Below are 24,558 nucleotides of genomic sequence, written 5' to 3'. Positions count from 1 at the left end.
TATTTAATTTTTTTTGCCTGCTGAAGTTTTTGTGAAGTCTTATTTTTATTTGTTTGTAGAGAAATCCCTACACCCAGAAGATCTGCCTGGGAGAGTCGTCTGTGATCGAAGGCAACGTCCGGGTGGAGTCTGGTGCAGAGTGGGCTGGAGGTGGAGGCGGAGGAGGGGGAGCCACTTACATCTTTAAGGTGCCAGAAGATACTCTGTGCGGTTTCAAAACTGTGGGTCCTTTCTGTGGGCCTGATATGCTGATAGGCATCACAAATGTCTGAAGGCGCGTTGAAATGATTCAGCCTCACACTCTAATCCATGGGTTTAAATATAGATCTGTCATATTCTCTTCTCCAGAGAGCAACAATAATCTCCTCCTCCACTTTTTTATGATCTCTCATCTTTAATAACATTGGGAATTCCTGAGTCATATTCAATTTGCTTCAGTGCGTAGAATGATGACTTGTCCAAATTTTAATCACTTTCAGGGAAATGTTAGGATTCAAATGTGCCGTGTGACTGTGCTGCACTCGAAAAGAAGTAAGTTAGTCTGACGTGGTGATTTCAGATGGAGGGTGGCGAGCTGGTTCCTTTGCTGATCGCTGCTGGTGGTGGAGGAAACGCCTACCTGGAGGACCCAGAGTCTAATCCGGACCAGATCCCACTGGAGCAGTACGAAAACAGCACCATAGCTGCCAGTACCAATGGTCAAACTGGGGCAGCAGGTAATATAACATCAGCTATCGTCCCACTACCAGCACTGTGCTGTGTGTTTAAAGATTTTTTAAATGCCTTGATGTGGTTCCAGGTTTTTTTAACGTTTTTTTTAACCAGCTTATGAGATGTACGGCTTTGAGGTTAATCCTTCCACATTAGTGTAACAGAGTTAAATGGAATATTAGTTGTGGTGCTTACATATTTACAAAAAAGTTTTTAAAACACTTGAAAGCAACAACTCTTTCCTAAATCAGTGTTTGACATATTCCAAAAGACTCCCTTTTTCAAGGCAGTGAGGTATTGGAGTACCACAGACATTGTTTAGGTGGACTGAAGCATTTTGCCAGATGTTCTAGCTGTATTTTATTCCTCTGTTCGCAGTACAGAGCAGAGATGTGGAAAACTTGCAACATACTCCAGGGCAGGCCCAGCTAAAGTGCTGGGATGTTGATTTGCTACGCAGCTTAAAGTGCGTTTCTTGGTTTTCACTGTGAGCAGAATGCTTTGTTAGGCAATAAACTTCAGTTCAATTAGTTCACCTTCACATCAGAGCATTCGAGCTTTTTAAGCAACTGAAGAGATACATTAAAAGATCATGACAAATTTGTTTATATGCAACTTTTATAACCTCTTTCAGAACATTTTGTGACTTGATGAAGGATCCCAGATGTGAGGTTATTGGCTGTCGGTTCGTGCTTTAATGTTTCTATGATGTCAAGTCCAATTCATGGTATCCACATCTGTGAGGGTTTGCAAGGCCACGCATTCGCCCAAGTCTGCAAGGTTGTGATCGGACACCTCTGCAGATGTCCACATACAGCCCAAAATCTGTGACCGTCCATACTGCAAGGGCATCCAATGCATGTGTGCTAGGAATACAAATGGTGAACAAAAAAAAAAGTTTGAGGAGATTTGCTGTGATTCACACATTTATAGATGAGGCAAGTTTATTTGTGACTTACATAAAACTTATAAAGCATCAAGACAATTTGTAAAAGAAAAAGCAATATGAAAAAGGCGTTTCAGCATAGTTAAGAGATGAATGAAATAAAATGAAAGTCACAGTGCAGTTCAAGGTACTCTAAAGCTTCAGATTTGGTTCCGCATGTGCAGAGGCAAACAGAAAAGACTTCGGTCTCAGTTTAAAAGTACTAAGAGTTGCAGCAGACCTTCACTTTTCTGGGAGTTTTTTCAATGTGGTGCATTAAAACTGGAAACCGCCTCTGTGCATTTTGTTTTGATTTTGTGGGCAGAAAGTAGATATGTCCCAGATGATCTGAGAGGTCTGGATGGTTCAAAACATTGCAGCAGATCTGAAAGATATTTAGGCTCTAAACGATTCAGTGCTTCGTAAACAAACAGCAGTTTATGAAGTGTAATTCAATAATAAAAGAGTTGTAATTGAAGAACTTCTGGAGTAATCGCACTGATATGCTGCTACAGCATAATCTGTAACTATGCTAAGAGTTTATCAGAAACATTCACGGGAACTCCTTGTTTTTCCCGTGTTCAGTATGAGGAGAAATGCAGCTTTCAGATTGATGCATCAATACGGTGGCATTAACAGAACCACATATGCATCTGCTGTCCATAAGTCTGCATCAGTGTGACACAAAGAGCATAAATTTGTACCTTATAGACAGTATAACAAAAAGAATGCAAAACACCCAGCGTAGGCAATTTAATCTATGTAATAAAAGAATGTGTTTTTCTCTTTGGTGACCCTGATGGCTGCCTACAGATCCTCGTCTATATGTTTTGATCAAAGAAAAGTTAAATGATGTCCAATAACCCTCAGATGACACACGGTTTATCTCTTTGAAAATAAATGAACTCCTAGTGCTTTGTGATATCAAACACACGTTTTTTATTTCTCTAAAAGGCAGCGGGGAAACTCGGTCAAAGTGTGTTGGTTGAAGGATATATGAGAGGATATGTTTGCTCTGCATTCACACTCAATTCAGAGCAGGTTGGCATGCATCTGTGCTTTCACGCAGCCGACTGTTTGGCCTGTGGATGATGGGATGTATCTGGTTCATATTTTTAGTTTCTTGACAGGTCTTAACCCTTGAAGCAAGAAATATATGGCAGACACATCTCTCTTTGCTCCTGGAAATGCCTGCTGGAACGTTCTCAGTAAATCCCATCTGGCCAGTGGAGTATCAAAATAGATCATCTATCTGCTCATCTTAGTGAAACCTCTGTGGGGCTGTTTAGATAAAGATCTGGGCGTCAGGGCAAACATGGAGCTCTTAGCTTTGAGAAAGGAGATCTGTGTGTTTGTACATGTTTGTATGGGAACTATGTTTGCAAGTATATGTTTGAAGTGTATGTGCCAGTGCTGAAAGTGGTCATCCAGCAAACACATGAGGCTGGAGCTGCAGTACATACTGTATCATGGTCCACAGAGTGAGATTTTAGATTTTTCTAAATTTGCTATGGCTTAGGAGGTCCTGCTGGGCATGTGCTATTCATTTCAAATCTGCTTTCGTCTGCCCTGTGTAGGTTAGAGGCTTTGATATTTGAACCTGTTAACCCTTTATTTTTGATTGCAAGGGTTGTTTGTCTTCGGTATTGTGCTATGTCAAAAGCCAAACCTCAATTCACACATGATGCATAGAAATACAAAGTTACAGTGCAGCTTCATTGTGGCTGTCCTTGACACTGATGTCTAAGTGGATCAATGCCTTTTTGTTTGCCATTATTTGAGCGGCTGAAATTTTGCCGTTTCACGACTGTTTTTTTTTTTTTTCATATTCGTCCACCAGCTTCCGACGAGCAAACAAAAGCTGACATTCCCTTACTGTCTGTGCTGTGCTACACTCAAACCTCTTGCTGGATGTACTCCCACCTTGTCAGTTATACTCTCTGTACAACTGAGCTTTTACACCCTTAGAAAATCTCACCATTTATCAGACTTACCAGTAGGAACTGTTGTACTGAACAGAGTCAGATTTTCTGGCTTAGCAGCCACACAGATAGCTCTCTCTCACTTATTTTTTTTCTGCCACTGATTCAATATGCAGAGTGACCTATGAGGACTGACTAGTCCCAATGAAACCAAACGCACAGCAAACACTAAAAACAATTTTGATCATCAATGAGTGAGCAACAATTGGCCGTTTGGCTTGTTGTAGCCTTATGACACACTGTTGCATTCGCTGCAGTGGATCTCAAGCCTTTTCCAGACATAGGATATTGAGCTTCATTAATCTGATGTGTGGTGGAATTCTGTCGTTTAAGGCGTCATTTAAACAAACCCACCACAGTGCCAGAGAAAGCCGCTGTACACATGCCCTGTTTGTAACTGCAGCCCACTTTAATCCTGATTTCTTAAACAGTGAAACTGAAAGCTCAGAACTCAACCTGAGGAGTGCGGTGATTTGACAACACATTAAACTGCAGCTGATAAACTGTGACTCCAAGTAACAGCTCTCCTTTCTGAGGTGAAGAAAAGTAAACAATGTGAGCTGCTGTTAGATCCTGACTAATCCTGTCTCCATGTTGGGGATAATTTTATCACTAAACAATGAAGTGACTGCAGTTGCTTTGTGCATAAATGTGCACAATACTGACTCTTTGGAGATGCTCATGTGTCCTACAGCTGTATGATGCTGCAGGTTTTTGATGAAACAGTCAGTATTGGCTGGAAGCAACGAACCAAACTGCCATTCTGTGTGTGTGACACCTGTCTGAAATGACAAGCAGGTCTAAACAGTGTGACTGTCAGATCTTGACTCGGACTGATCTGCTCGCCATCCTGTGTGAGGATAATTCATAAGAATTTAATGATCTCACTGACCCTGTAGTTCCACTTGCACAAATACTGGTGGAAATGGAGACTCTTAATGCTGCCTGATGCTGTAGGTTTTAAAAAACTCGGGGGAAATCGTCAAACTATAAGTCGTCTTGTGCGGGATACAAAACCTCGGATTACATTTAGTATTTGTGACTATCATTAATCTGTTAGTGTTTTAATTGTGGTAAAGTTATATTGCTATGGACGTTTCATTTTGTAGCCTAATAGATTTGAAAAATGTAGAGCAAATGGAATGAGAAAAGTGTGTTGTAGCTTTGGCACACAAATTGTGTGTTAAGTGCTCTTTGTGCTGTTTTTGAATTAATGTGTGTTCCAAAATGTAGCAAAAGTACTGTTGCTTGTAGTTGTGTTCTTGAGGCATTTTCGTGAAATTTTCTCAAGTGACCTTATCTAGATTTCAAGATATTTAGAACCTGATAAATACTTAGAACATTATGGATCCTTTGGCCTCTGGTTAGATGAATTTTATTTTATTTATTTATTTTTTTCCCCAACTCATCTTCTGATTCACTTGAGTAAACATCACTGCCTTATCTACTCGCATTACGCCTTCAGGTGGGTTCTGTGATCAGCCATTAACGCATTCCTCAATGGGAACTCGGGGTTGCATCTTTCTCAGTCACCGAACACAGGAACCAGTCATTTTTTCCATCTTTCTTAATTACTGTAATAGTAAATCATTTTTGGTTCACGTCTGTTTCCCTAAAAGGTGGAGGTGGCGGCTGGAAAGACGCTCCCAGTCCTCACCTGAGGGCTGGCAAGTCCCTGGTGGAAGGTGCAGAGGGAGGTTCTTCATGTCCACTGGCCCTGTCTAAGCTCAGCTGGTCAACCTATGGAGGTTTTGGAGGTGGAGGTGGAGCCTGCACAGCTGGAGGTGGTGGAGGAGGATACAGAGGTAACAATATTCTGTCATTACCTGCACCAGAAATATAGAGGGCACTGGAAGGGATTTACCCCCTCTGCACATTTACATCTGTCTTGTTCCCTCTTGTTACTTTGACCCAGAATAAGTCTGAAATCTGATTTACTTTTGGCTTGCTGTTCTCATGAGCAGGAGTGGATACTTGCATAAAAAGGAAACTACGTAATTTCAAGAGGAAAAACATGAATAATTGAAATTCACTAGTGATATTACATTTTCTATTTTCTTTTTGTTGCTTTTATCCATCAGTCATATGACGGCCTACCAGAACCAGCAGGATAGAGCCGATCAAATGCAGAATCACTCCAAAGTAATCAGACTTTAGTGACTTTCTGCTTTTTGTCACTAAGATAAAACCCTGATGCGTTTCAACAAAGGTGGTGACGAATATATAGCTCATCGTTAACACACTGCCGAGCAAAAAACCAAAGTTATGTGGTCAGAGAGGTTTGTCTTATTATTTGTAATACTGAGTGACAGGAGAGTTCACAAGATTTCTTTATTAATTATTCTTGATAGGAGGCGACGCTGCTCTGACGGATGAGATCACAGCCAACGGTCAGAATGGAATTTCATTCATCCATCCGATGGGAGAGATTTTCCTGCTGCCTCTGGCAGGTGAGACTCAACCTGACACATGGCATCATTATAATATCAAGTTTATATGTTCAGAAAGACGATCAGAAAACTGAGGGAGAGTAGAGAGCAGCATCGAACGCAGGAGCTTAAATCTCATCCCCGGAATGAAGACAGTACGATGCTGTTGAAAACTTTGATCAAATGTAAGAAAATGGAAGGCTGTTTGTGAAACTAGAACAGAATAAAGTAGGTCAGAACAGAGTGTACAATATCAGAGTCAAGTGCCCACCAATAAAGTCTGGGAGATTAAAGCTTTGGAAAAACTTTCTACATTTGCTTTGAGTTAAGACTTTTTGGTCTTGAAAAACATCGATTAAAGAAGACTATGAAATGCAACCGAAAGGTAGCAACTGGACATTGGGTTCAGATTGTTAAAACTAGAGCTGAGTAGAATGGATTTCAGAAAAACAGGATAAAAATGAATAAAGAACAAACTCAAGCAGCTCGTAAACAGACCGAGAAAAGCTAATAATGTAAGTGGATGTTGAGAATTAAATTGAATAGAGTAGAATTATATATCGAAGAAAGAAAAGACAAAAGAAAAGAGTGAATTTCATCTGCTGAAGCGGCCAGTGATACAGACAAAAGCCCCAGAAAAATTAGGAAATCAACGTCAGATGAAGGTTGTTTTCTCAAACCAGAGAGTAAACTCTATCCGCAGCTGAAGCCTATTAGATGAACTTGAAAAGTCTAGTTTTTGTGGCAAACTATTGCTGTTGAATGGACTAGAAAGCAAGTAAATAAAAAGCAGGTGACGACTAGGACTGGAGGAGCATTACCGAGGTTTCCCTGCAAAAACCTAAGATTTAAATCCCAAACAGAGGTCAATTGAAAATAAAACAAAATGTGGAGGAAGAGTAAATTCAAACAATAATGACAAAATGACGACATACTTTGGTCAAGCAGTTACGTTGTGAAAAACAAAGAAATGAGAAATTGATGATTAGCGTGTAATATTTATATTAACAATCATGCAACTATATGTTCAATCAATACATCTATACAGCATTATGGAAGTTCAAGATTATCTTTGTTGTGGTAATAAATAGGTACATTGTTACTTTCAATTACCCAGAGCATCAAACACAGCTCATCCAACATTAAGAGACAGTGTTGGTCTCCTAAGTTCCTGGGGTTTTGTTCACTTAGTTCTCCAAACAACTGATCTAGTTACAGACGTAGAGTCTCGGGATGAACCATTGTGCTTGTGGGTGGACAGGTATTACTCATGTTATGGAGAGCTAAATCTTTTACACAGCTATATTATGCAGATTTATCATTCTCACGTGGACAATAAATCGGTTCCCACGATGTAAATCGCTACATTCTGGCATGTTTAGGTTAGGTTAAGGCCAGGTGAGTAGAAGATCGGCTTCAGGGGTAGAGTAAGTGGAAATTAGTGTAGGTCAGTGTCTTCTGAAGTGTGTGTGCATGTGCTTGTATTTCTAAATGCCTGCAGTTGTTTGTGCCAAACTGTCTGTTGGAACACTGAGGCCTGCATGAATATAGGGAGTGTTTTTTTTCAGTGAAACTACCAGCCATCTGATTCTCATTATTCAGCGGGAGAAACAGGAAGGCGGTCAGCTAATTGACAGCCTGATGCTGCCTGTTGCCCTCGGCACCAACAGACAGACGTCCATTCTCATGTGAAAGATGTTGTTGTTGTTTCTCTGTGTGGTGGCAGTCATCACTTTCAAACACAGTGACCGAATCCGCAACATGAATCACATTCAAAACACGATGTGACATGTGAAATACGTTCCCCTCAAATGTTGTTTAATTATCTTCTCGTCTTTAACTAAATGAGGTGATTTTTTTTTAACCCGGTTAATGTGTCCATGCAGTGCTTTACAGCATGAAGGAATTATTTAAAAAATTTTAAAAACTTCTAAGTATGTAACTTTAGCACACAGAGATGAATTAGACTTTTAATTAATACCCAGAGAGGGACTTTAATATGACATACATGGCACAAGCCTACTGTCCTCCTATTCAGAATTAATTCTGTATAAATGTCCAGTAATGGTATTTAAATGTATTACCTAAATGTGCATGGCTGTTTCATTCTGTGTTGCATGTATGGATGTATTAGCAAACCATTTTGTTAAAAGCACAAGATGTTTGACACAAATACAACGGACAAGCGATTAACCACATTACACATTAAATGTATGCATTTAGAGAATAAAGGACAAGGGTGTAGTTGTTTAAATATTTATGACCCAAACAAACGGTTTGTAACTTCCCGGTCTGTGTTGATCAATTTGAATCTAGCAAAGGTATAAATGTTTAAAAAGTGCAAATAATTTCTGAAGATTTTACAAAACATCAACCATCTGCACTCTACTCGCCTTCTGTGCATTTTTTACTGCTCTCACATTTTTTCCTAGCAGTGAGTTTTTTAAAAAAAAATTTTAATTCTACTGCATTAAATCCTGCGTCTCTATGGAACAATGGCTAGAAAAATAGAGAGAACTCAAGAATGTCTTCTGTGCAGTGTGACAGTTATACCATAAATCATAAAAGAAATTCTTTGGTCTTTTATATGACAAAAATTGAAGAAACATGGACTCGACCTGTATAGCATTCTTTCCGGGTGCTGACAGGTGTTACCAATACTGGAAAACAAAACGATAGCACCACATGCTATGGATATTTTACGACTTACATTTTTACCTTGTGTCCACATTTGTCTCCCATCTGTTATGCGTAGGCAAGATTTTCAGTTCAGCTTACAGCAGAATAAGTGCTGGCTTCCTGGTTGGGCTTAGGTTTTTATTGCATGTGGTTTGAATTTTTTAAAAATGAGACATTAAGAATAAATTGATTTTTGATGAAACATCTCAATTTGATTCAGTAAAAGGTTGAAAATCTGACTATTTTTTGTTTTTACAGTGTCTGGCTCCAATAAATGTTGTAATTTTGCTGATATCTAGAGATAATGTGCTTTTCAAACTCATTATTGTCTATTTTCAGCTGCCAGTTTATAGTGTTCTAGTATTAACAGTAGGAGGGTGCACGTGGGACTGAAAACACACCACAGTGTCAGCGATCAGCACAATTGATTTGTCTTATTTTAAAAATGCAGAATATCTCCAGAATTTGTTGAAGTATTCTGCCTACTCAAGGAATAATTGTACTTCCAGTGTTTGTTTATTTATGTTTGCGTACGTTGTTTCTTCCAGCCATGGAGAGTCATGGGGAATGTGAGATCAAGGTGCAGCTGAACTGCAGCCACTGTCAGACACAGAGCTGCAAACGAGAAGAAGAAACTCACTTTATCCTGTGTCTGTGTGACGATGATGAAGTCCTGGCCAGTGACAACGTGACGTGTATTGGTACCGTAGGTAGGTTATAACGCCCAGCAAACACTACATCTTCTTTAGGATGACAGTCATGATGTGTTAGAAGTTTGATTCAGACAATAAATCCTTTCTACATTTATCAAATGAAACATTTCTCTGCTCTCCCCCAGCAACTCCTCAAGGCGTCGCTCCACAGGGCCAGATGTCGACGTCGCTGATCCTGGCTGTCGTGGTTTCTACCGTTGCGAGCGGCCTTGCACTTGTGTGTGCCGGCGTCATCCTCAGTAAGAGACTCCTTCAGTTCTGTGCACAGTCTGTGCCGACCACCTTCCACCGGCTGTGAGCACAGCTGGATATACACTTGCTTCCAGATGTTACTAACAGCCGAAACAAGAACAATTTTAAGATGTGTTTGTTTGAAGGCCCTTTGCTGGCTGTGCGTTACATGAAGGAGCAGTGGATGAGATGTGGTTTTGAATCTTCGGACACAAACGGTTAAAACATGAACTCTGTCATTACAAACACGGGTTACAAGTGAATCCCTCTTTTCTCAGTCTGTATGGAGATGCTGCCCAGATTAGTCCAAACAGTGTGAAACAAGATTATATTGCAGATGAGATGCAATATAGTGGTATATAGATGACTAGTAAATATGTTATTGTTTATAAGCTACATTTAGTGCCGGCAGCAGATGGTCACTCTCATGAAGGCATGAAGTAGTCGAGATGTACTTTAAGTATCTCACGGTGTGATTTCAATCTGAAGAGAATACTACATTGACTGTTTAAAGCACAGAAAACCATGACATTTAACTACAGAGTTTCTCTGTTACATGTTTACTGGTGAGTGAAATTATCCAGCAGTAAATGTCAGCCATTATGACTCAGTGGCTGAAGGAAAAACAAAGAAATAACAATCATGATTATACAGTCCTGAAGATTTCAACAATGTCAGAAAATGATGAACTGTGATAAAAGATTGGCCTTTCAGTCAGCGCACAGTCACAATCACAAGTTTTTACTAAACCCACGGGCATTGACTATTATATATATATGACTGTTTGGGAGAAAAAATTCTGCTGTGATACAGCTGAATAAGCGCTGCAATGTGGAGAATTTTCGAGAGGGTGGGTGTTTTGTTAAATTAAGAAATCTATAGGTTGGTTGGCAGCAGGTTCTGGTTAATCTGGAGAGTCAGACACGCTGTAAAATGCTTCCCTGATGATTCTCATGCAAATAAATGGCTTTTAATAGGAATAATTAGGGAATTAACGAATATTAATGATAATAATTGTATTTATAATTTACCAGATTGCATAGCTTTACTTTACTTCACTGTGGCACAAGACAGGAAAGACTAAGGAAGAAAACTGAGGGATAACAGATGACCACAGTCTGACATTGTCCATGATTTAGGATTTTAATGATACTAATGTTGAACTAGTCTTTGAATTGGTCTCAAATGCTGCTATGCAAAATATACTGGTAAATGTCCACTTGTGTATGACATCTTGCTTGATACACTTTATAAAATACAGTTTGTGTGCAGTATTAACAGTAACATAGTCATTTTGCAGTAATATAGGACAGTGAGGGATTTTCAGCTAATATCACTTTTTTTGCACCTTTGTCGCCTTTTTGACAACTGTGTGCTGCCGGTAATTGAGAAGGGAATCCTGACATTTGTGGGTCGACCCACTAATCCTTCAACAAGCAGTTTTTAAGCTTTTCAACTACAGCATGTCCTCTCTTTCTGTTGTCCTTTCCATAACCTCACTCAAAGTGCAGCGTATCGTAGAAGCTCAGCTGTGGAAGAGTCTTGCTTTCTTTCCCACAGTAAGTTTTGCTGTATCTCTGCTTTATGTCAGGGCCTCTGGAGGAATCTGCGCTGCACTGTCTTCCTGTGAAATATCAATTACACTTCAAGCTCTCTGGGCATGAGCACAGTCTGATAAGAAAACAAGGCTTGACTGAAGCTGTTTGGGTTTTTGACCGAGGTACATTTAATAAACTGACAGCGATGCTGGAAAGAGGTCATGTCCGTTTCACAGCCCGGCCTAAAGCAAAATATTTCAATAACTGTACATTCATGGAACTCAGAGGACGACTTCTTTTCGTTCTGGTGATCCTCTTTTGGTGGGTTTTAATCTACAGTCCCTTCAAAAAGTATTCACGCCCGTTGGAAGCTTTCCTCTTTCATTGCTTTTCAATATTGAACCATGACCTATTTAATTAGACTTTCACTAGCAGGGACCACGCCATTAAGTTGAATGGTTTTGGATGAAAATGAGTGTTATGTTTGGTGATGGCTGAGTTGAACTGATGAAGTGAGGGGAAATGCTTGGTCAGGGATCAATAGCGGACCCCCTAGGAAAAAGAGAAATAAGAAAGAGGAGGCAGGAGAAGGGAGAACAAACAAGTGGGAAGGGCAGAGTGGTATGCAAAGACGTACAACAGGAAGGGGAGTGATTGAGGTGCGGTCTTACTCCTGAGCTTTGGCTGAAGATTTTTTTCTCCATGAGAAAAAAACTCATGTCAAAGTGAAAACAGATTTCTACAAAGGTCAATTTATTAAAAATATAAAATGTAAAATAAGTGATAATTCAAGTAGTCACTTCCTGTAAAGCAACTCATCTAATTCACTTCAGGTGCAGCCAGTTGGTGCTAGAGGTCACACACTTGCTGAGAGGAGACCATCTGAGAGCAATGAATGTTTCTCAAATGATTGTAATATAAAGATACATGTATCTGGAAGGTCCAGTCACTGGTGAATCAGGACTCCAGGCCATAATTACATAATGAATAGAAAAATACTCTCAAAGCAAGTCTGGAAAATGATTACTTAGAAGTATCAGTTAGGATAGAAACAAAGTTTCCAAGTCACTGAATATCCTTTGGAGTTAAATCCATCATGGAAAAATGCCAAATATGGCACGTGTGTAAATCTGCTTCAAGCAGGCTGTCCTAAAAAACTGAGTACCCATGAGAGAGGCCACCAAGACACCTATGACTCCTCTGAAAGAGTTACAAGCTTCGGGGCTGAAACATAGGAGACAGCAACTGTTGCCTGTTCTTTAATCAACTCTTTATGGGAGAGTGGCAGAGGGAGTGTTGAAAAAACTGATTTTAAATCTTGATTGGTGTTCACTAAATGGCATGAGGGAGACTCTGAAGTCAACTGGGAGAAGGTTCTTTAATCTGATGAGGCAAAAATTTTGCTTTTTGGCCATTAGACTAAACGGCATGTTTGGTGAACACCTAACACTGTACATCATCACAAACACGCCATCCCCACTGTGAAGCACGGTGGTGGCAGCATCAAGATGTCGGGCTGTTTCTCAGCAGCAGGCCCTAAAAGACTTGTAAAGGTAGAGACTAGAATTAAAGCAGCAAAGTATACACCCAGTTATCTGCTGGAGCTGCATCCTAATGCAGTCTGCAAGAACAACTGTGACTTTGAAAAAGATCTGTTTTCCAGCAAAATGACGAGCAAAAGAATCCAGCCAAAGCTGCACAGAAATTGTTTAATGACAACAGGGTGAATGTTTTGGAGAGTCTGAGTCACAGTCCAGACCTCTGCCCAACAGAATTTGTGGCAAGACTAGAAAAGGACTGTTTACTCATGATCTCTGTGCAATCTAGTGGAGCCTGAGCAGTTTGGCAAGGAAAAAGACTGGAGTAAAGTGTCAATGCCCAGATGTGCAAGGCTGATCGAGACCCATCTACACAGACTCAGAGCTGTGACTGTCAGGAAGATGCATCTACTGACTTGAAGGGTTGAATACTCATGCAATCGCTTGTTTGCCATTTTATGGTTTCAGTTAACCGCCATTATATTGTAGAAATCTGTTTACACTTTGACATGAAATTGTCTTATTTTGTCAATTCTTGTCAAAAAGCCCAATTAAATTTACCATGATTCAGTGTGCCTTGCGATAGACTGGCGACCTCTCCAGGTGTCTCCTGCTTCCCCTTCCAAGTCAGATGGGATAGACTCCAGCACCTGTCCAACCCTAATGAGGATTAAGCAGTGTTTAGATAATGGATGGATGGTTCAATGTTGGAGAGCTAAAAGGGGGAAAACTTTGAAGGGAGGTGAATACTTTCTACAGGCACCGTAACAGTTGGATTATGATTATTTATCCGAAACTTAGTGACCCCAACATTCCTGATCCCTACGTAATGATCTTCTTCATTCACTTATAAATGTTATTCTTGTGCCTTAACTTTGAAAATAGGTTATCCTAATGAGCAAAATTGCTGACCATTTTCCATTTTTTTTCCATAACTGACAGCCCAGAATGAACCCTATGCACACACTATAGATGGAGAAGAGTGAAATCAGTATTTTTGATAAAATCAACCACGCTACTTTTATTTTTACTTTTATTTGCTAAGTGCTAGTGGCAGACCATTGCACATAATATGTTGATATTGGATGTGGTTGTTAATGCATGTATGAATGCACACTGAAAAACACCCCATAGATTTCTTTCCTGTTGAGGGGGGAAAACAACTATAGGAAGGCAATGTCCATTCAGATGGGAGTTTTGGGGAAATGGGTTGACATGACAGTCAATAGGGAAAAACACTCAAAGTGGAAAGGGTTGGTGAGAAAGTGTTTGGATCATGTTCTGAGAAAAAAAATGACAAACAAAAATGTTGGAATTTAAAAGAATATTTCAACAGGTTTGAGGTTCAACATAGTTAAGCATAAATAGACTCTGTAATTACACTGTAATCAGACAGATATTAATTGCAGATGCAGATTGCTCTCATAATTACCAGACTGAGTGAACATGCTGCGACACATCTGTTGTTTTTTTTTTTTTAATGAAGAATGGAAAAGCTATTTAGTCCTCACTAACTGCACTGTGTGTAAATGTGTGCACTTGCAAGCAAATAAATCAACTGCTAAACAAAGGCTGATATTTGAGTGTAGCAGTTGCTTTCCTTTTCAAGAAATATGAAAGAGAATGTGTTTATCAAGAGCTTGTTGGTCAGTGGCTGTTAGAGGCAGCACAGCACACACACACCCGTCAGGTTAATGGTGTCTCTTCACCTGAGCTCTCCCCCATGCAGGGAGGTAGTCTGTTCCCTGGGCGCCCCGTCTCCTCCACCCCATCCTCCTCCTCCTCCTCCCTCCCTCCCATCTTCCTCCTCAACCCTCCCTTCATCCCGACCTCCCCGAGTCCCTAGCGTCTGCACCGGGCGATGGCTCGACGGCACCTCTTACCTGCACGCAACACCCCCTCCCTGGCAGACTACCAACCTGCATCGGGGACGTGGGCTGCCTCCATGGCGGGTGAGTCCAAACTCACTGGCACAGACAGTGTAGGAGCAGTAACCAAGGAGAGGACATCCCACACGCCTCCTACAAAGCACTGTGTTTGCTTGCATGCGTCTTCTCAAATGGGAAATTCACTCACTGTTTACTGGACTAGAGAGTGCTACTGCATGTATGGAAAAAGTGGTGTGATGCTTTTTTTTTTACTTCTGAGAGAGCTGTGCAAAGTGATGTTGCTTAAAAGACAAGTGGATTTAGAAGAAAGCTTCTGTAGCCCACTCCACATTTCTGCTTGAGGCTAGCAGCTCGGGGCTGTATTAGATACTTTTGTAAAAACACACCCAAATGTCTAAAAGAAACTGCTAGAGGTCAAGGTCTGAAAAAGGTAGAAAAATGTGTAAAAAAAAAATAAAAATAAAAAATTTGAAGATTGTAGCAATTTAAAAAAAAAAACCTTAATTGTGATCGCTCTTGTGTTCTTGGAGTGCAGTGCTGAATCGGTGCAGTACTCTTTTAAGAACATAATGGTTGTCTGCAAACCATATTTCTCACTGTCTTCTGGCACTGACTTTCGAAAGCCCCTCACATGTGGCTTGATCCCTCCTTGTGTTGCCTCTCCTACACTCAGCAGATAGGAAGTTGCTTTTGCGACTTACACGCAAGTGTGGGGTTCTGCTTGTAGTCACGGTTGTGATGTTTTATAAAGGATGTTTTAGACTGTAAAGTTAAACTAGCTTGTTCGTCTGTCTTGTCTTGCCTTTGTCTGCAGTGTGGTACCGCAGGAAGAATGACCTGCACGCAGTGAGGGGCCGTCTGCATAGTCCAGAGTACAAACTGAGCAAGATCCGCTGCTCCACCATCATGACGGACTACAACCCCAACTACTGCTTTGCTGGCAAGGCTGCGTCTCTCAGTGAACTGAAGGAAGTGCCACGCAAGAACATCACGCTTCTCAGGTTTGAGGTTCAGCTGATTGTGCTGATGTCCACACCTACGCAGCACACTCTATATGTACCAGTGCTTTTCTTTTAATTGACGTTCTTTACCCTTTTGTGTACTCAGGGCTCTCGGCCACGGCGCATTCGGTGAGGTCTACGAAGGTCAAGTTCTGGGGATGAGTGGCGATGGCGGTCCTATGCAGGTGGCCATAAAGGTCAGCTCATACTCTTAGACCCATGAGAGCAAGCTGCACTTAAATGTGTGATAATGGCACCTCAGCAGGAGTTTTGTCCATTAAATCTATTCTACTCAACTTCATCCCACAGCGGTGTGCTAAAGGTCACATACTCGCGTAGAAAAAGACGTTTTTCTTGTAATTCATTTAGTTAAATAACAATTAATTTTTCTTATAGCTTGACTTTAAAATTTTTAAGGTACAACGTGCAAAGATGAGGAAGAGAAAATGACTGACTGGAAAAGAAGAATGCATTTTTTGGGTCAATTTCCATCAGCAAACGAAAAAACAGGGATAGCTGAGTGAGCTCTACATGGGTTTGCCTGCTTTTCAATGCTCTGCTGATTGGGTCTAATGATATATTTTCCCTTGACAATGGCGCGCACACCTCAAACTGTCTCTGATTCTTTCTGCTCTACAGACTCTTCCAGAAATCTGCTCTGAACAGGATGAAATGGATTTCCTGATGGAGGCGCTGATTATGAGGTGCACCAGACTGCGACCGTACACGTCCTGTGAACATTGCACACACAGTGCTTGCTGCCTTATCGTTTCTGCTCACAGATTGAGTCGAGGCATCTTTCTTATAACACACTTGTGGAGCAGCAGACTCACAAAACATCTGACTTAGAGGAGATAACAGATGTGCAACTTTACTCGCTATAAATCAAGTTGTTACTACAATTGACTGCACATGCTGTTCTGGGCCAATTAGTACACACAATAGCACAATCACGGTGTTGTGATCAAAGGGGAAAAAGTTATAATGGAATTAGTTTCATACAATTTTAGGAACGGTGTGATTTTTAGTTGCTCTGTACCAGTAATTGGTCTCCTTCTCAAACATCTTTTGGATATTTTAGTCTTATTTCACGTTTTGAGAAATAAAATCGTTAATCACTGTCCCCCGCCCCCGTTCGTGCTTGGTTTTATCCAATGAGAGCTGAAATCGCACACTGAGAGAGTCTCTTGCATCATTCACAGTATGGTATTTAATGATCAAAAAATATACGTTTAGCATAAACAGCTTTGTTTGGTAGTATAATGGCTGTGTTTTAGGTCTGTCTGCTTTTTCAGTTGTTGAGAAGTTAATTGATTTGGCACCAACAGCTAATACATATAAGGTAAATATATACTAAAAAGTTCCTTTTGGCATTTTTAATTTCCTGCACAGTGCTGAGGAATTGCTAAAACATGAGGGGGAATTATTTTCAGGATTTGTTTTTACTCTAAGCTGTGCACCATTCTGATAATGCTGTACACATTCAAATTGTCACTTGCAGACTGGTTAAAGATTGAAACTGTTCAACATTTGCAGAAGAATTTTAGCATTAATATTATAAATTCTGCACATTTAGGTGCAAGATGACTCTATATATTGACTCTATAACTGAGGAAGCTTTCATTCAGTCTTCTTGCCCTGTACTCACCACATAACAGCAGAAGTTGACCTGCATCTACATGAATGTGCTGCATGTAAGAGCTGCAAAATAAAACGGTGGACACAGTTCATATGTTTGTTCTTTCTCCTGCACATTTGAATTCATGAATACACTTCTAAACCAAATCCCACATTGTTCCATGTTTGTCCATGCAGCAAGTTCAGCCATGAGAACATTGTGCGCTGCATCGGCGTCAGTCTGAACATCCTGCCGCGCTTCATTCTGCTGGAGCTGATGACTGGAGGAGACATGAAGAGCTTCCTGAGACAGAACCGGCCGAGAGCTGTAAGTCCACACCACAGCTACGTGTGTGTGTGTGTGTTTTTTGTGGCTCACTAATTTGAGTTGTGCTGTATCCAGGCTCAGAACTCTTTCCTCACCATGCGGGAGCTGCTGCGGATGGCCAGAGACATCGCCTGTGGCTGCCGTTACCTGGAGGAGAACCACTTTATTCACAGGTTCATTTACACCCAGTTATCACAGCAAAGAGCTCCGTTTTAATACAAACTGAAAATGAGGATCAGCAGCACCAAAATAAAATGTTATCAGGGCGATGCTGTCAGCACTGCATGTATAAATGGTTCATAAAGCACTTTGTAGCTCTGGCTTGGAGAATATTTTGATCTAATTTACTGCAAAACACTAATATCACAAGATGAGAAGTCTGATGTAGAATTTATGTAATTCTGAATATTGGATGAACTCTTCTGTACAATCGGTTACACAAGAAAACATTTTCAGAGCTTTTCTCATTGCATGTGTGTGTTGTTTTCATTAGATTACAATTATCAACCTTTGCTTGCTGCAGGACTTCAGCTCTACTTCTGTCAACACACATTTGACATAATGAGCTTAACTGGAAAGGAATTGAAGAGTTTAGTGTCATGAAGCTTCATTTCGTAACAGATTTTGGGTTTTTCAGAGACATTGCTGCTAGAAACTGCCTGCTTACCTGCCCTGGACTGGACAGAGTGGCTAAGATTGGAGACTTCGGCATGGCACGAGACATTTACAGGTTTGTACGCTGAATCTGTGGTGGCACGTTATCCAAATGGCAAAGCACCCGTAATAATTTAAACTGATCTGTCTCATGGGAGCAGAACTGGTGCTAACTGGCTGAAGAATGCCTATCATTTTCCTCTCCATGTTCAAATGCAGTTTGTGGCCCTGTGGTATCCATCATGTGTTCTAAACTGGACACTCCCTAAATCTGATATTACTGCATTTTCTTTTCCAGAGCCAGCTATTATAGGAAAGGTGGTCGTGCCATGCTGCCGGTCAAATGGATGCCACCTGAGGCCTTCATGGAGGGAATCTTCACCTGCAAGACTGATACATGGTAGAAATACTAAATACTTAAAGTACAGTAGAGCTCCACAAAAGTACTGTTTTCAATTTAAACTGGATACAGCTTCCCCTTGTGCCATTTTGAAACCTCTTACTATTTAGATTATTCAGAAGTGACTGTTGGGTGCCCTGTGTGGATGCTAATCATTGCCATACCACGGGTATTATTCAGCGTTTTTCTGCACAATAAACAGTTAGTACCAGATGTTGTACTTTAAAATTGAAAACAGACTGGCATTAAAAAGAATTTTTCATTTACAACAATGTTGAAAAGCCTAACAGTTCTCTGGAGGGGCTAAAATTATCCCAGCACAAGATTGCAGCTAGTTGTAAAGCCTCAGCATGTTTAGTGCACTGCAAGCTGAAGAACACAGTAATTTTACCCCCAAACAAAACTAAATAGACCTACGGAGAGCTGCGCATCTTTAGGTCAGCATATAAAGTGGAAATCTTTGCAAGATAGCACAGCATCTGTATTCAAGACACTGAGCCGAGTAACAAAGAGCTCTGTATTTCAGTCAGTAAAGTACAGTGGCTTTCAGGGGAGAGGAGCAGTGTCCGTACTGCTTCTTTGTTAACAAAACAAGTCAGATATTTACCATGGGGCAAACATTTTCAAAATGTCACTTCCAGAATGAAAGAGTTTGTTTACAGAACAAAAAGTAGAAACTATATAGTTCCACTTTAAATTTTAATTTCGAGACAACATAATAGAGTTGAACGGCAGTCCAATAAAAGTCAATGGAAAAGTGTACACAATCAGCTATAGTACAGATTAGTCATTTTGACCACAGAGACGTGGAACTAAAGCCTAAACAGGCACACGAGTCCCTCAGGATTAAAGTCATTTAGAAGAGGAATCATTGTCTAGCTGATCAGCTTGAAGAAATGAAACAAACAAGTGTGCTGGTGGGACTCAGCATCAGTGCACAATGTTGGAAACTGCGTCATTAGAAAATCCAATAATATGAATACTTAAATTAGAAAACATGAATACCGTAACTTATTCACAATTCCTATTTTTGGGTCCCATTAAAAATATTAAACTGCTGGACAAGATTCAAGCAGTAATACTGCAGGCAACAAACACTTATTTTATCAACATGAAAACTCCCCAATATGATGCCAGATGTAAATTAATTAACCATTTGCTTTTATCCAAGAATAAATTACTTTTGCAGCTATTCTGAGTATTTGTGCTTTATACTGTTTTTTGTGCTAGTCCCATTATGAAGAACATTAGAGCAGACATGCAAAGCAACACTATCCACTCAGTTGTCGACCTCTGTCTCCCCCTGCAGGTCGTTTGGAGTGCTGCTCTGGGAAATCTTCTCTCTGGGTTATATGCCATATCCTTGTAAAACTAATCAGGAGGTCCTGGAGTTTGTCACCAGCGGAGGCAGGATGGATCCTCCTAAGTGCTGCCCAGGGCCTGTGTGAGTACTGACAGGAAATGTATACAAAAGAGAGGAGCCTAATCCAGCAAGGTGAAACTGAAATGGTTTTAGTTGGACGTGAGCTTCCTTGCTTGACAGGTCTTTGCAATGTCAGGCTTTTTTTCCCTAATTCCCTACCAAGAGAGCATATATAATAACACTAAATGGAGCCTGAGTTTGTGAAGTTCACTTTGGATACATTAGTGTCTGACAGTTTTGTCCTTTTATGGCATTTTTATATTGAGTCATGGTCAATTTAATTTGGCACAAGAATTTACAAAAAAAATCAAAAGAAATAAATGCTTGTCAGTCACTCAGAAACATAAAATGCAAAACAAAAAAACTGAAGTTACAAACTTCAGCTGAGATGGGAGAAACTGTGCGTACAACAACCGTTCTTCACCAATCAAAGCTTTATAGGAGAGTGACAAAGAGAAAATTGCTGTTGAAAAACTACACCAGAGTTCACCAGAAAGCATGTAGGAAACTCTGAAGTCAACTGGAAGAAGGTTCTTAAATCTGATAAGACAAAAAATTGGGGGGTTTTGGCCATCAGATTAGATAATGTGTTTGGCAGACTCCAAACACTGTACATCATCACAAGCGCATCATCCCACCAATGAAGCATGGTGGTGGCAGCATCATGATGTGGGGATACTTATTGGAAGTGGGTTCTTGAAGGCTTGTAAAGGTAGAATGTGAAATAAATGCAACAAACTATCGGAAAATCCTGAAGAATGAGTTAATGCAGTCTGCAAGAGAAATGCGATTTGGGGGAAGATTTGTTTTCCAGCAAGACAATGACTCTCCAGCCAAAGCTACACAGAAATGGTTAAAAGACAACAAGGTGAATGTTGGCTGCACTTAAAAAGGACTCACTCATGATTTCCATGCAACCCCTGCAACCTGACAGTTTTGCAAAAAGGTGCATGTACTACTACTTATGCAACTACTACTGAAGACAACATAGTGTCTTTCTATATTTCTAAGTAATTGACATTACTTTTTTGAAAGACAAAAAAACAGCCAAATTGAATGGATCATGAATCAATTTTAAAAGCAACAAAATGGAAAACTTCTAAGGATCTGTAAAGGATTATCACTTGAACAGTTTACAGCTTTGCTTGTTAAAAATCACACAGAATGGGCTTTTATTCAACATTGATGTGGAACTGATTGGATTTGCAGCATTTTCTCTGCTTCTTTTTGTCAGAGGTGATGAACAAGCACTAAAGACTGGATCAAATTTTCCGGTCGAATCAGATTTACATTATAGTTTATCGGTTTGCATCTGTTACTATTTAGCTATCGGATCATGACCCAGTGTTGGCAGCACTGCCCCGAGCACCGGCCCAACTTCTCCACCATCTTGGAGAGAATCAACTACTGTACTCAGGTAGACTTCATCTGTAGATATTTTTAGAAAATTGCCATTAATATTGCAATCGTATTTGTGTGTTTTGAAAAGTGTATTCTTTCAATAATTTGCTTGCTTATGTGTCTGACTCACTGCTCTTCATCAGGATCCAGATGTGATCAACACACCCTTACCTGTTGAATATGGCCCCAACACAGAAGACGATGCCAGCACAGTGATCCAGCCCAGTGACCCCACCTCCACCAGTCTCACTCCACTCTTGGTGTCACACCCTGTTTCCCAAGATTTACCCTCCCAGTTCGGTCTCTCCTCCATTGGTCTGGGTCCCAGCCCTCACATCCCACAACCCACCAAACCATGTCTGCTCCTGCAGAGAACCCAACCTGTCCACCATGAAGTGACATCATGTCGTGAGGCACTGGAGCCGTCCTGGGCTGAGCCTGTTCCTGCCCCCGGTTCATCAGTCGGAGGCAACTGGCTCCATCCTGAGCCTCCTCATCACCAACCTTGCTCCAGAAACAGCTCCTCCTCAGGGAGCCAGAGGCTGAAGAACAAAACAAAGAACCTTTGGAACCCCACATATGGCTCATGGGTCTTGGAAAACTTCAGAGGGAAGAAAACACTGGCTCACACTCAGTCCATGCCACTCTCGAGCTCCTCCTCCAACACACAGACCTGCAACCCAACTTCAGAGAGCAACGAGGCTGGGTGCGACACCACCACCAGCAGCAGCTACCTCAGCCCTTCGAACCCCTGCACTTCATCCACTCCGTCTCCTTCCTGTCAGGCTGCAGCTGCGACAAGTACGTCCTCCCATAAGACCCCAGCAGGTGGTGCCACAAAAGCGAGTATGGACCTGGTTAAGCTCCAGAGTTTCCCCTGTGGCAACGTCAACTATGCCTACGATGAGCAAAGCTACGAGGCAGAGAATCTGCCCTTGGTTATGCCCAAAGCTGCAGAAGCCATCACAACCACCAGCTCTGCCCAGAGTGTCTCCTCAGGGACTAGTCTGGCACTGGCATTAGGCCTCCATAGCTCCTCATCTTGTATGCCCAAGCTGCTGCTGAAGCGTCACGCCAGCTACGGACACGAGGACGTGAGGAGACACACCAAAGCTGAGAAACCCACACGCGACCGTGACTCGGGCTTTTCTCTGTCTGAAGACCTCAGCGTTACCCCAATCTAAGAAACAGCTCACTGGAACAGGGATTTCAATTGATATAAAAATGTCGCCCAAGTCCCTTCTCTCACAAACTCAAACTCAAGCTCTGGATTTCTAGGACAGAAAGCATGACCCGCCACGGTCAAAGAACCACAAAATCAAGATATTACAGTTGTGGTATGCTGGAAAACACACTGGAACACTCACATTTACACAAACACTCCTCTGCACTGTGATACGAAGAGCTAAAGCTGGACTCAGAGCCCTGTCCTGGGCTTCTGGTAAACTGGTAGCTGAACACTGACTTAGTCCACACTGCTGGTGATGGTTACCAGAAATAACTGCTGTAGATGAACTCCTTTTTTTATTTTACTTTACTTAGTTTTGTTTTTTTGGCTGTATTTGTTTAATGGAAGCTTTGGCAGAATTGTATTGGAATTTGTAGTATTCAGTGTGACCATTATAGGCCAAAAATGTTGAGGCACTGGGAAGAGAATCTCCAAGTATTAATTTGAAGCTTGTCCTTCTTTCACACTGCTGAAAGAAGGACAAGCTTCAATAAATTAGGTTCACCTTCTTTCTGTGCTGTTAGACAGAATTATGGAATTAGGAGTGTTTTATTTATAATTATAGACGTGCTTCAGGACCCTGAAGTTGCTAGCTTAAAGTGACTCTGATTTACTTTCACCCCCATATAATGTGAAAACCTTACAAAATTCCCACAAAACTACTGCGATAACATGTATTTCATGTATTTTCTAACATGTCAAATTTTTCTAAAGCTGTAGAGCGCTCATAGGTGCATCTCGTTACCAGTGGACAGAGACTGGCTAACTGCTTCCTGTTTTCAGTCGTTGTGCTAAGCTAAACTAACAGAATACAGCTTTATATTAGACATGAGTAGTATCAAACGTCTCTTCTAACAAGAAACGTTACCTAAAATGTTGAACTTTTCCTGTACTACTTGTGACTTGAAATCTGTAGCTGAATGTTGAGATTGTTGTGGCAAACTACATAGGTCTTGATCTGACTTGTTTTGGATTTAGTCTCTTCCCCTGATGTCCCAGTATTTGCTTGGTCTGAAGGCGGTCTTATAAATGTTTAAATGTATAGAATATGATGAGCAGCTGAGAAAATATTTACTATTTTTGTATTCGCTTCCCTACACTGGACTAACCCATTGCATTTGTAGCTGTTTTTTTATATTTGTATTCTTTTTGTTAATGATGAAACCGTACTTGTAGTCTATCACTGCCATTAGATACTACTACACTGCATCGACTGATGTATTGATGGTAGTACCTACATTTATTCAGCAGGGGGCGGTATTCAGCTTTGAAATACCAAACAAGCTGCTGCAGGTATCTTTATACTCAAAGATTTGAAAATGTGGAAATCTCTATTTGGTATTTATGTTTTCAGGCTATTCTTATTTAACCAGTTTAGCAGTTGATGTTTTATTTTAAGCCTACACATGGCAATAGTATATTTTTGAATGTGTTGAATAAGTAGGTGCATTTATCTGAAAATCCTATGCGCTTGCTGTACGTTTTATGCTCAAGCCTGCTGATGGATGTGTCTTTATTTTTGTTGCTCAACTGTGCACTTCAGAAGATCTCTAAGAAAAGGTAACTTACCAAAAAGCTCATAGTTTTCTAAAGATTGTGCCATTTAGAAATTCTGATCACTGTTAAATATTTTTACATAGAGGGAGAAAAAGACCCCTTGTTCTAGTTATAGTGTATATTTCTGAAGTCCTGGTCCATTTAAATTCACACCAATTTAGATTTTTTTTTTTTTTAGTTTTTTTTCTGTAGCTGAGGATTCCTCAAACAAAAGTGCGATGACATTCTATGCAAACACTGTCTTTCATCTAACCTAACTGTACCCCAAATAAATCCACGTGTGTCGATGTCGTTTGTTTACGTTTGGTCAGTTC

General features: G+C 40.7%; 1 protein-coding gene across 3 annotated transcripts in view; it reads left to right on the top strand.

Moving 5' to 3' along the window:
* Positions 1-24,531, top strand: part of ltk (leukocyte receptor tyrosine kinase) — a 60,258-nt gene extending 35,727 nt beyond the window's left edge. For all 3 annotated transcript variants that reach the window (XM_022221421.2, XM_051950733.1, XM_051950737.1), the window contains 16 exons: positions 60-188; positions 560-716; positions 5,238-5,423; positions 5,970-6,068; positions 9,275-9,436; positions 9,565-9,678; positions 15,450-15,636; positions 15,743-15,833; positions 16,276-16,340; positions 17,452-17,581; positions 17,657-17,754; positions 18,219-18,311; positions 18,534-18,635; positions 19,945-20,079; positions 21,385-21,475; positions 21,603-24,531. In XM_022221421.2, coding sequence (XP_022077113.2) covers positions 60-188; positions 560-716; positions 5,238-5,423; positions 5,970-6,068; positions 9,275-9,436; positions 9,565-9,678; positions 15,450-15,636; positions 15,743-15,833; positions 16,276-16,340; positions 17,452-17,581; positions 17,657-17,754; positions 18,219-18,311; positions 18,534-18,635; positions 19,945-20,079; positions 21,385-21,475; positions 21,603-22,643 — 2,880 coding nt within the window. In that variant the 3' untranslated portion in view covers positions 22,644-24,531. The remainder of the gene's footprint in view (positions 1-59; positions 189-559; positions 717-5,237; positions 5,424-5,969; positions 6,069-9,274; positions 9,437-9,564; positions 9,679-15,449; positions 15,637-15,742; positions 15,834-16,275; positions 16,341-17,451; positions 17,582-17,656; positions 17,755-18,218; positions 18,312-18,533; positions 18,636-19,944; positions 20,080-21,384; positions 21,476-21,602) is intronic.
* The last annotated feature ends 27 nt before the right edge of the window (positions 24,532-24,558 follow it).

This window comes from Acanthochromis polyacanthus, chromosome 1, assembly GCF_021347895.1.
Source record: "Acanthochromis polyacanthus isolate Apoly-LR-REF ecotype Palm Island chromosome 1, KAUST_Apoly_ChrSc, whole genome shotgun sequence".
NCBI lineage: Eukaryota > Metazoa > Chordata > Actinopteri > Pomacentridae > Acanthochromis > Acanthochromis polyacanthus.
This window is presented reverse-complemented; position numbering and strand designations above follow the sequence as displayed.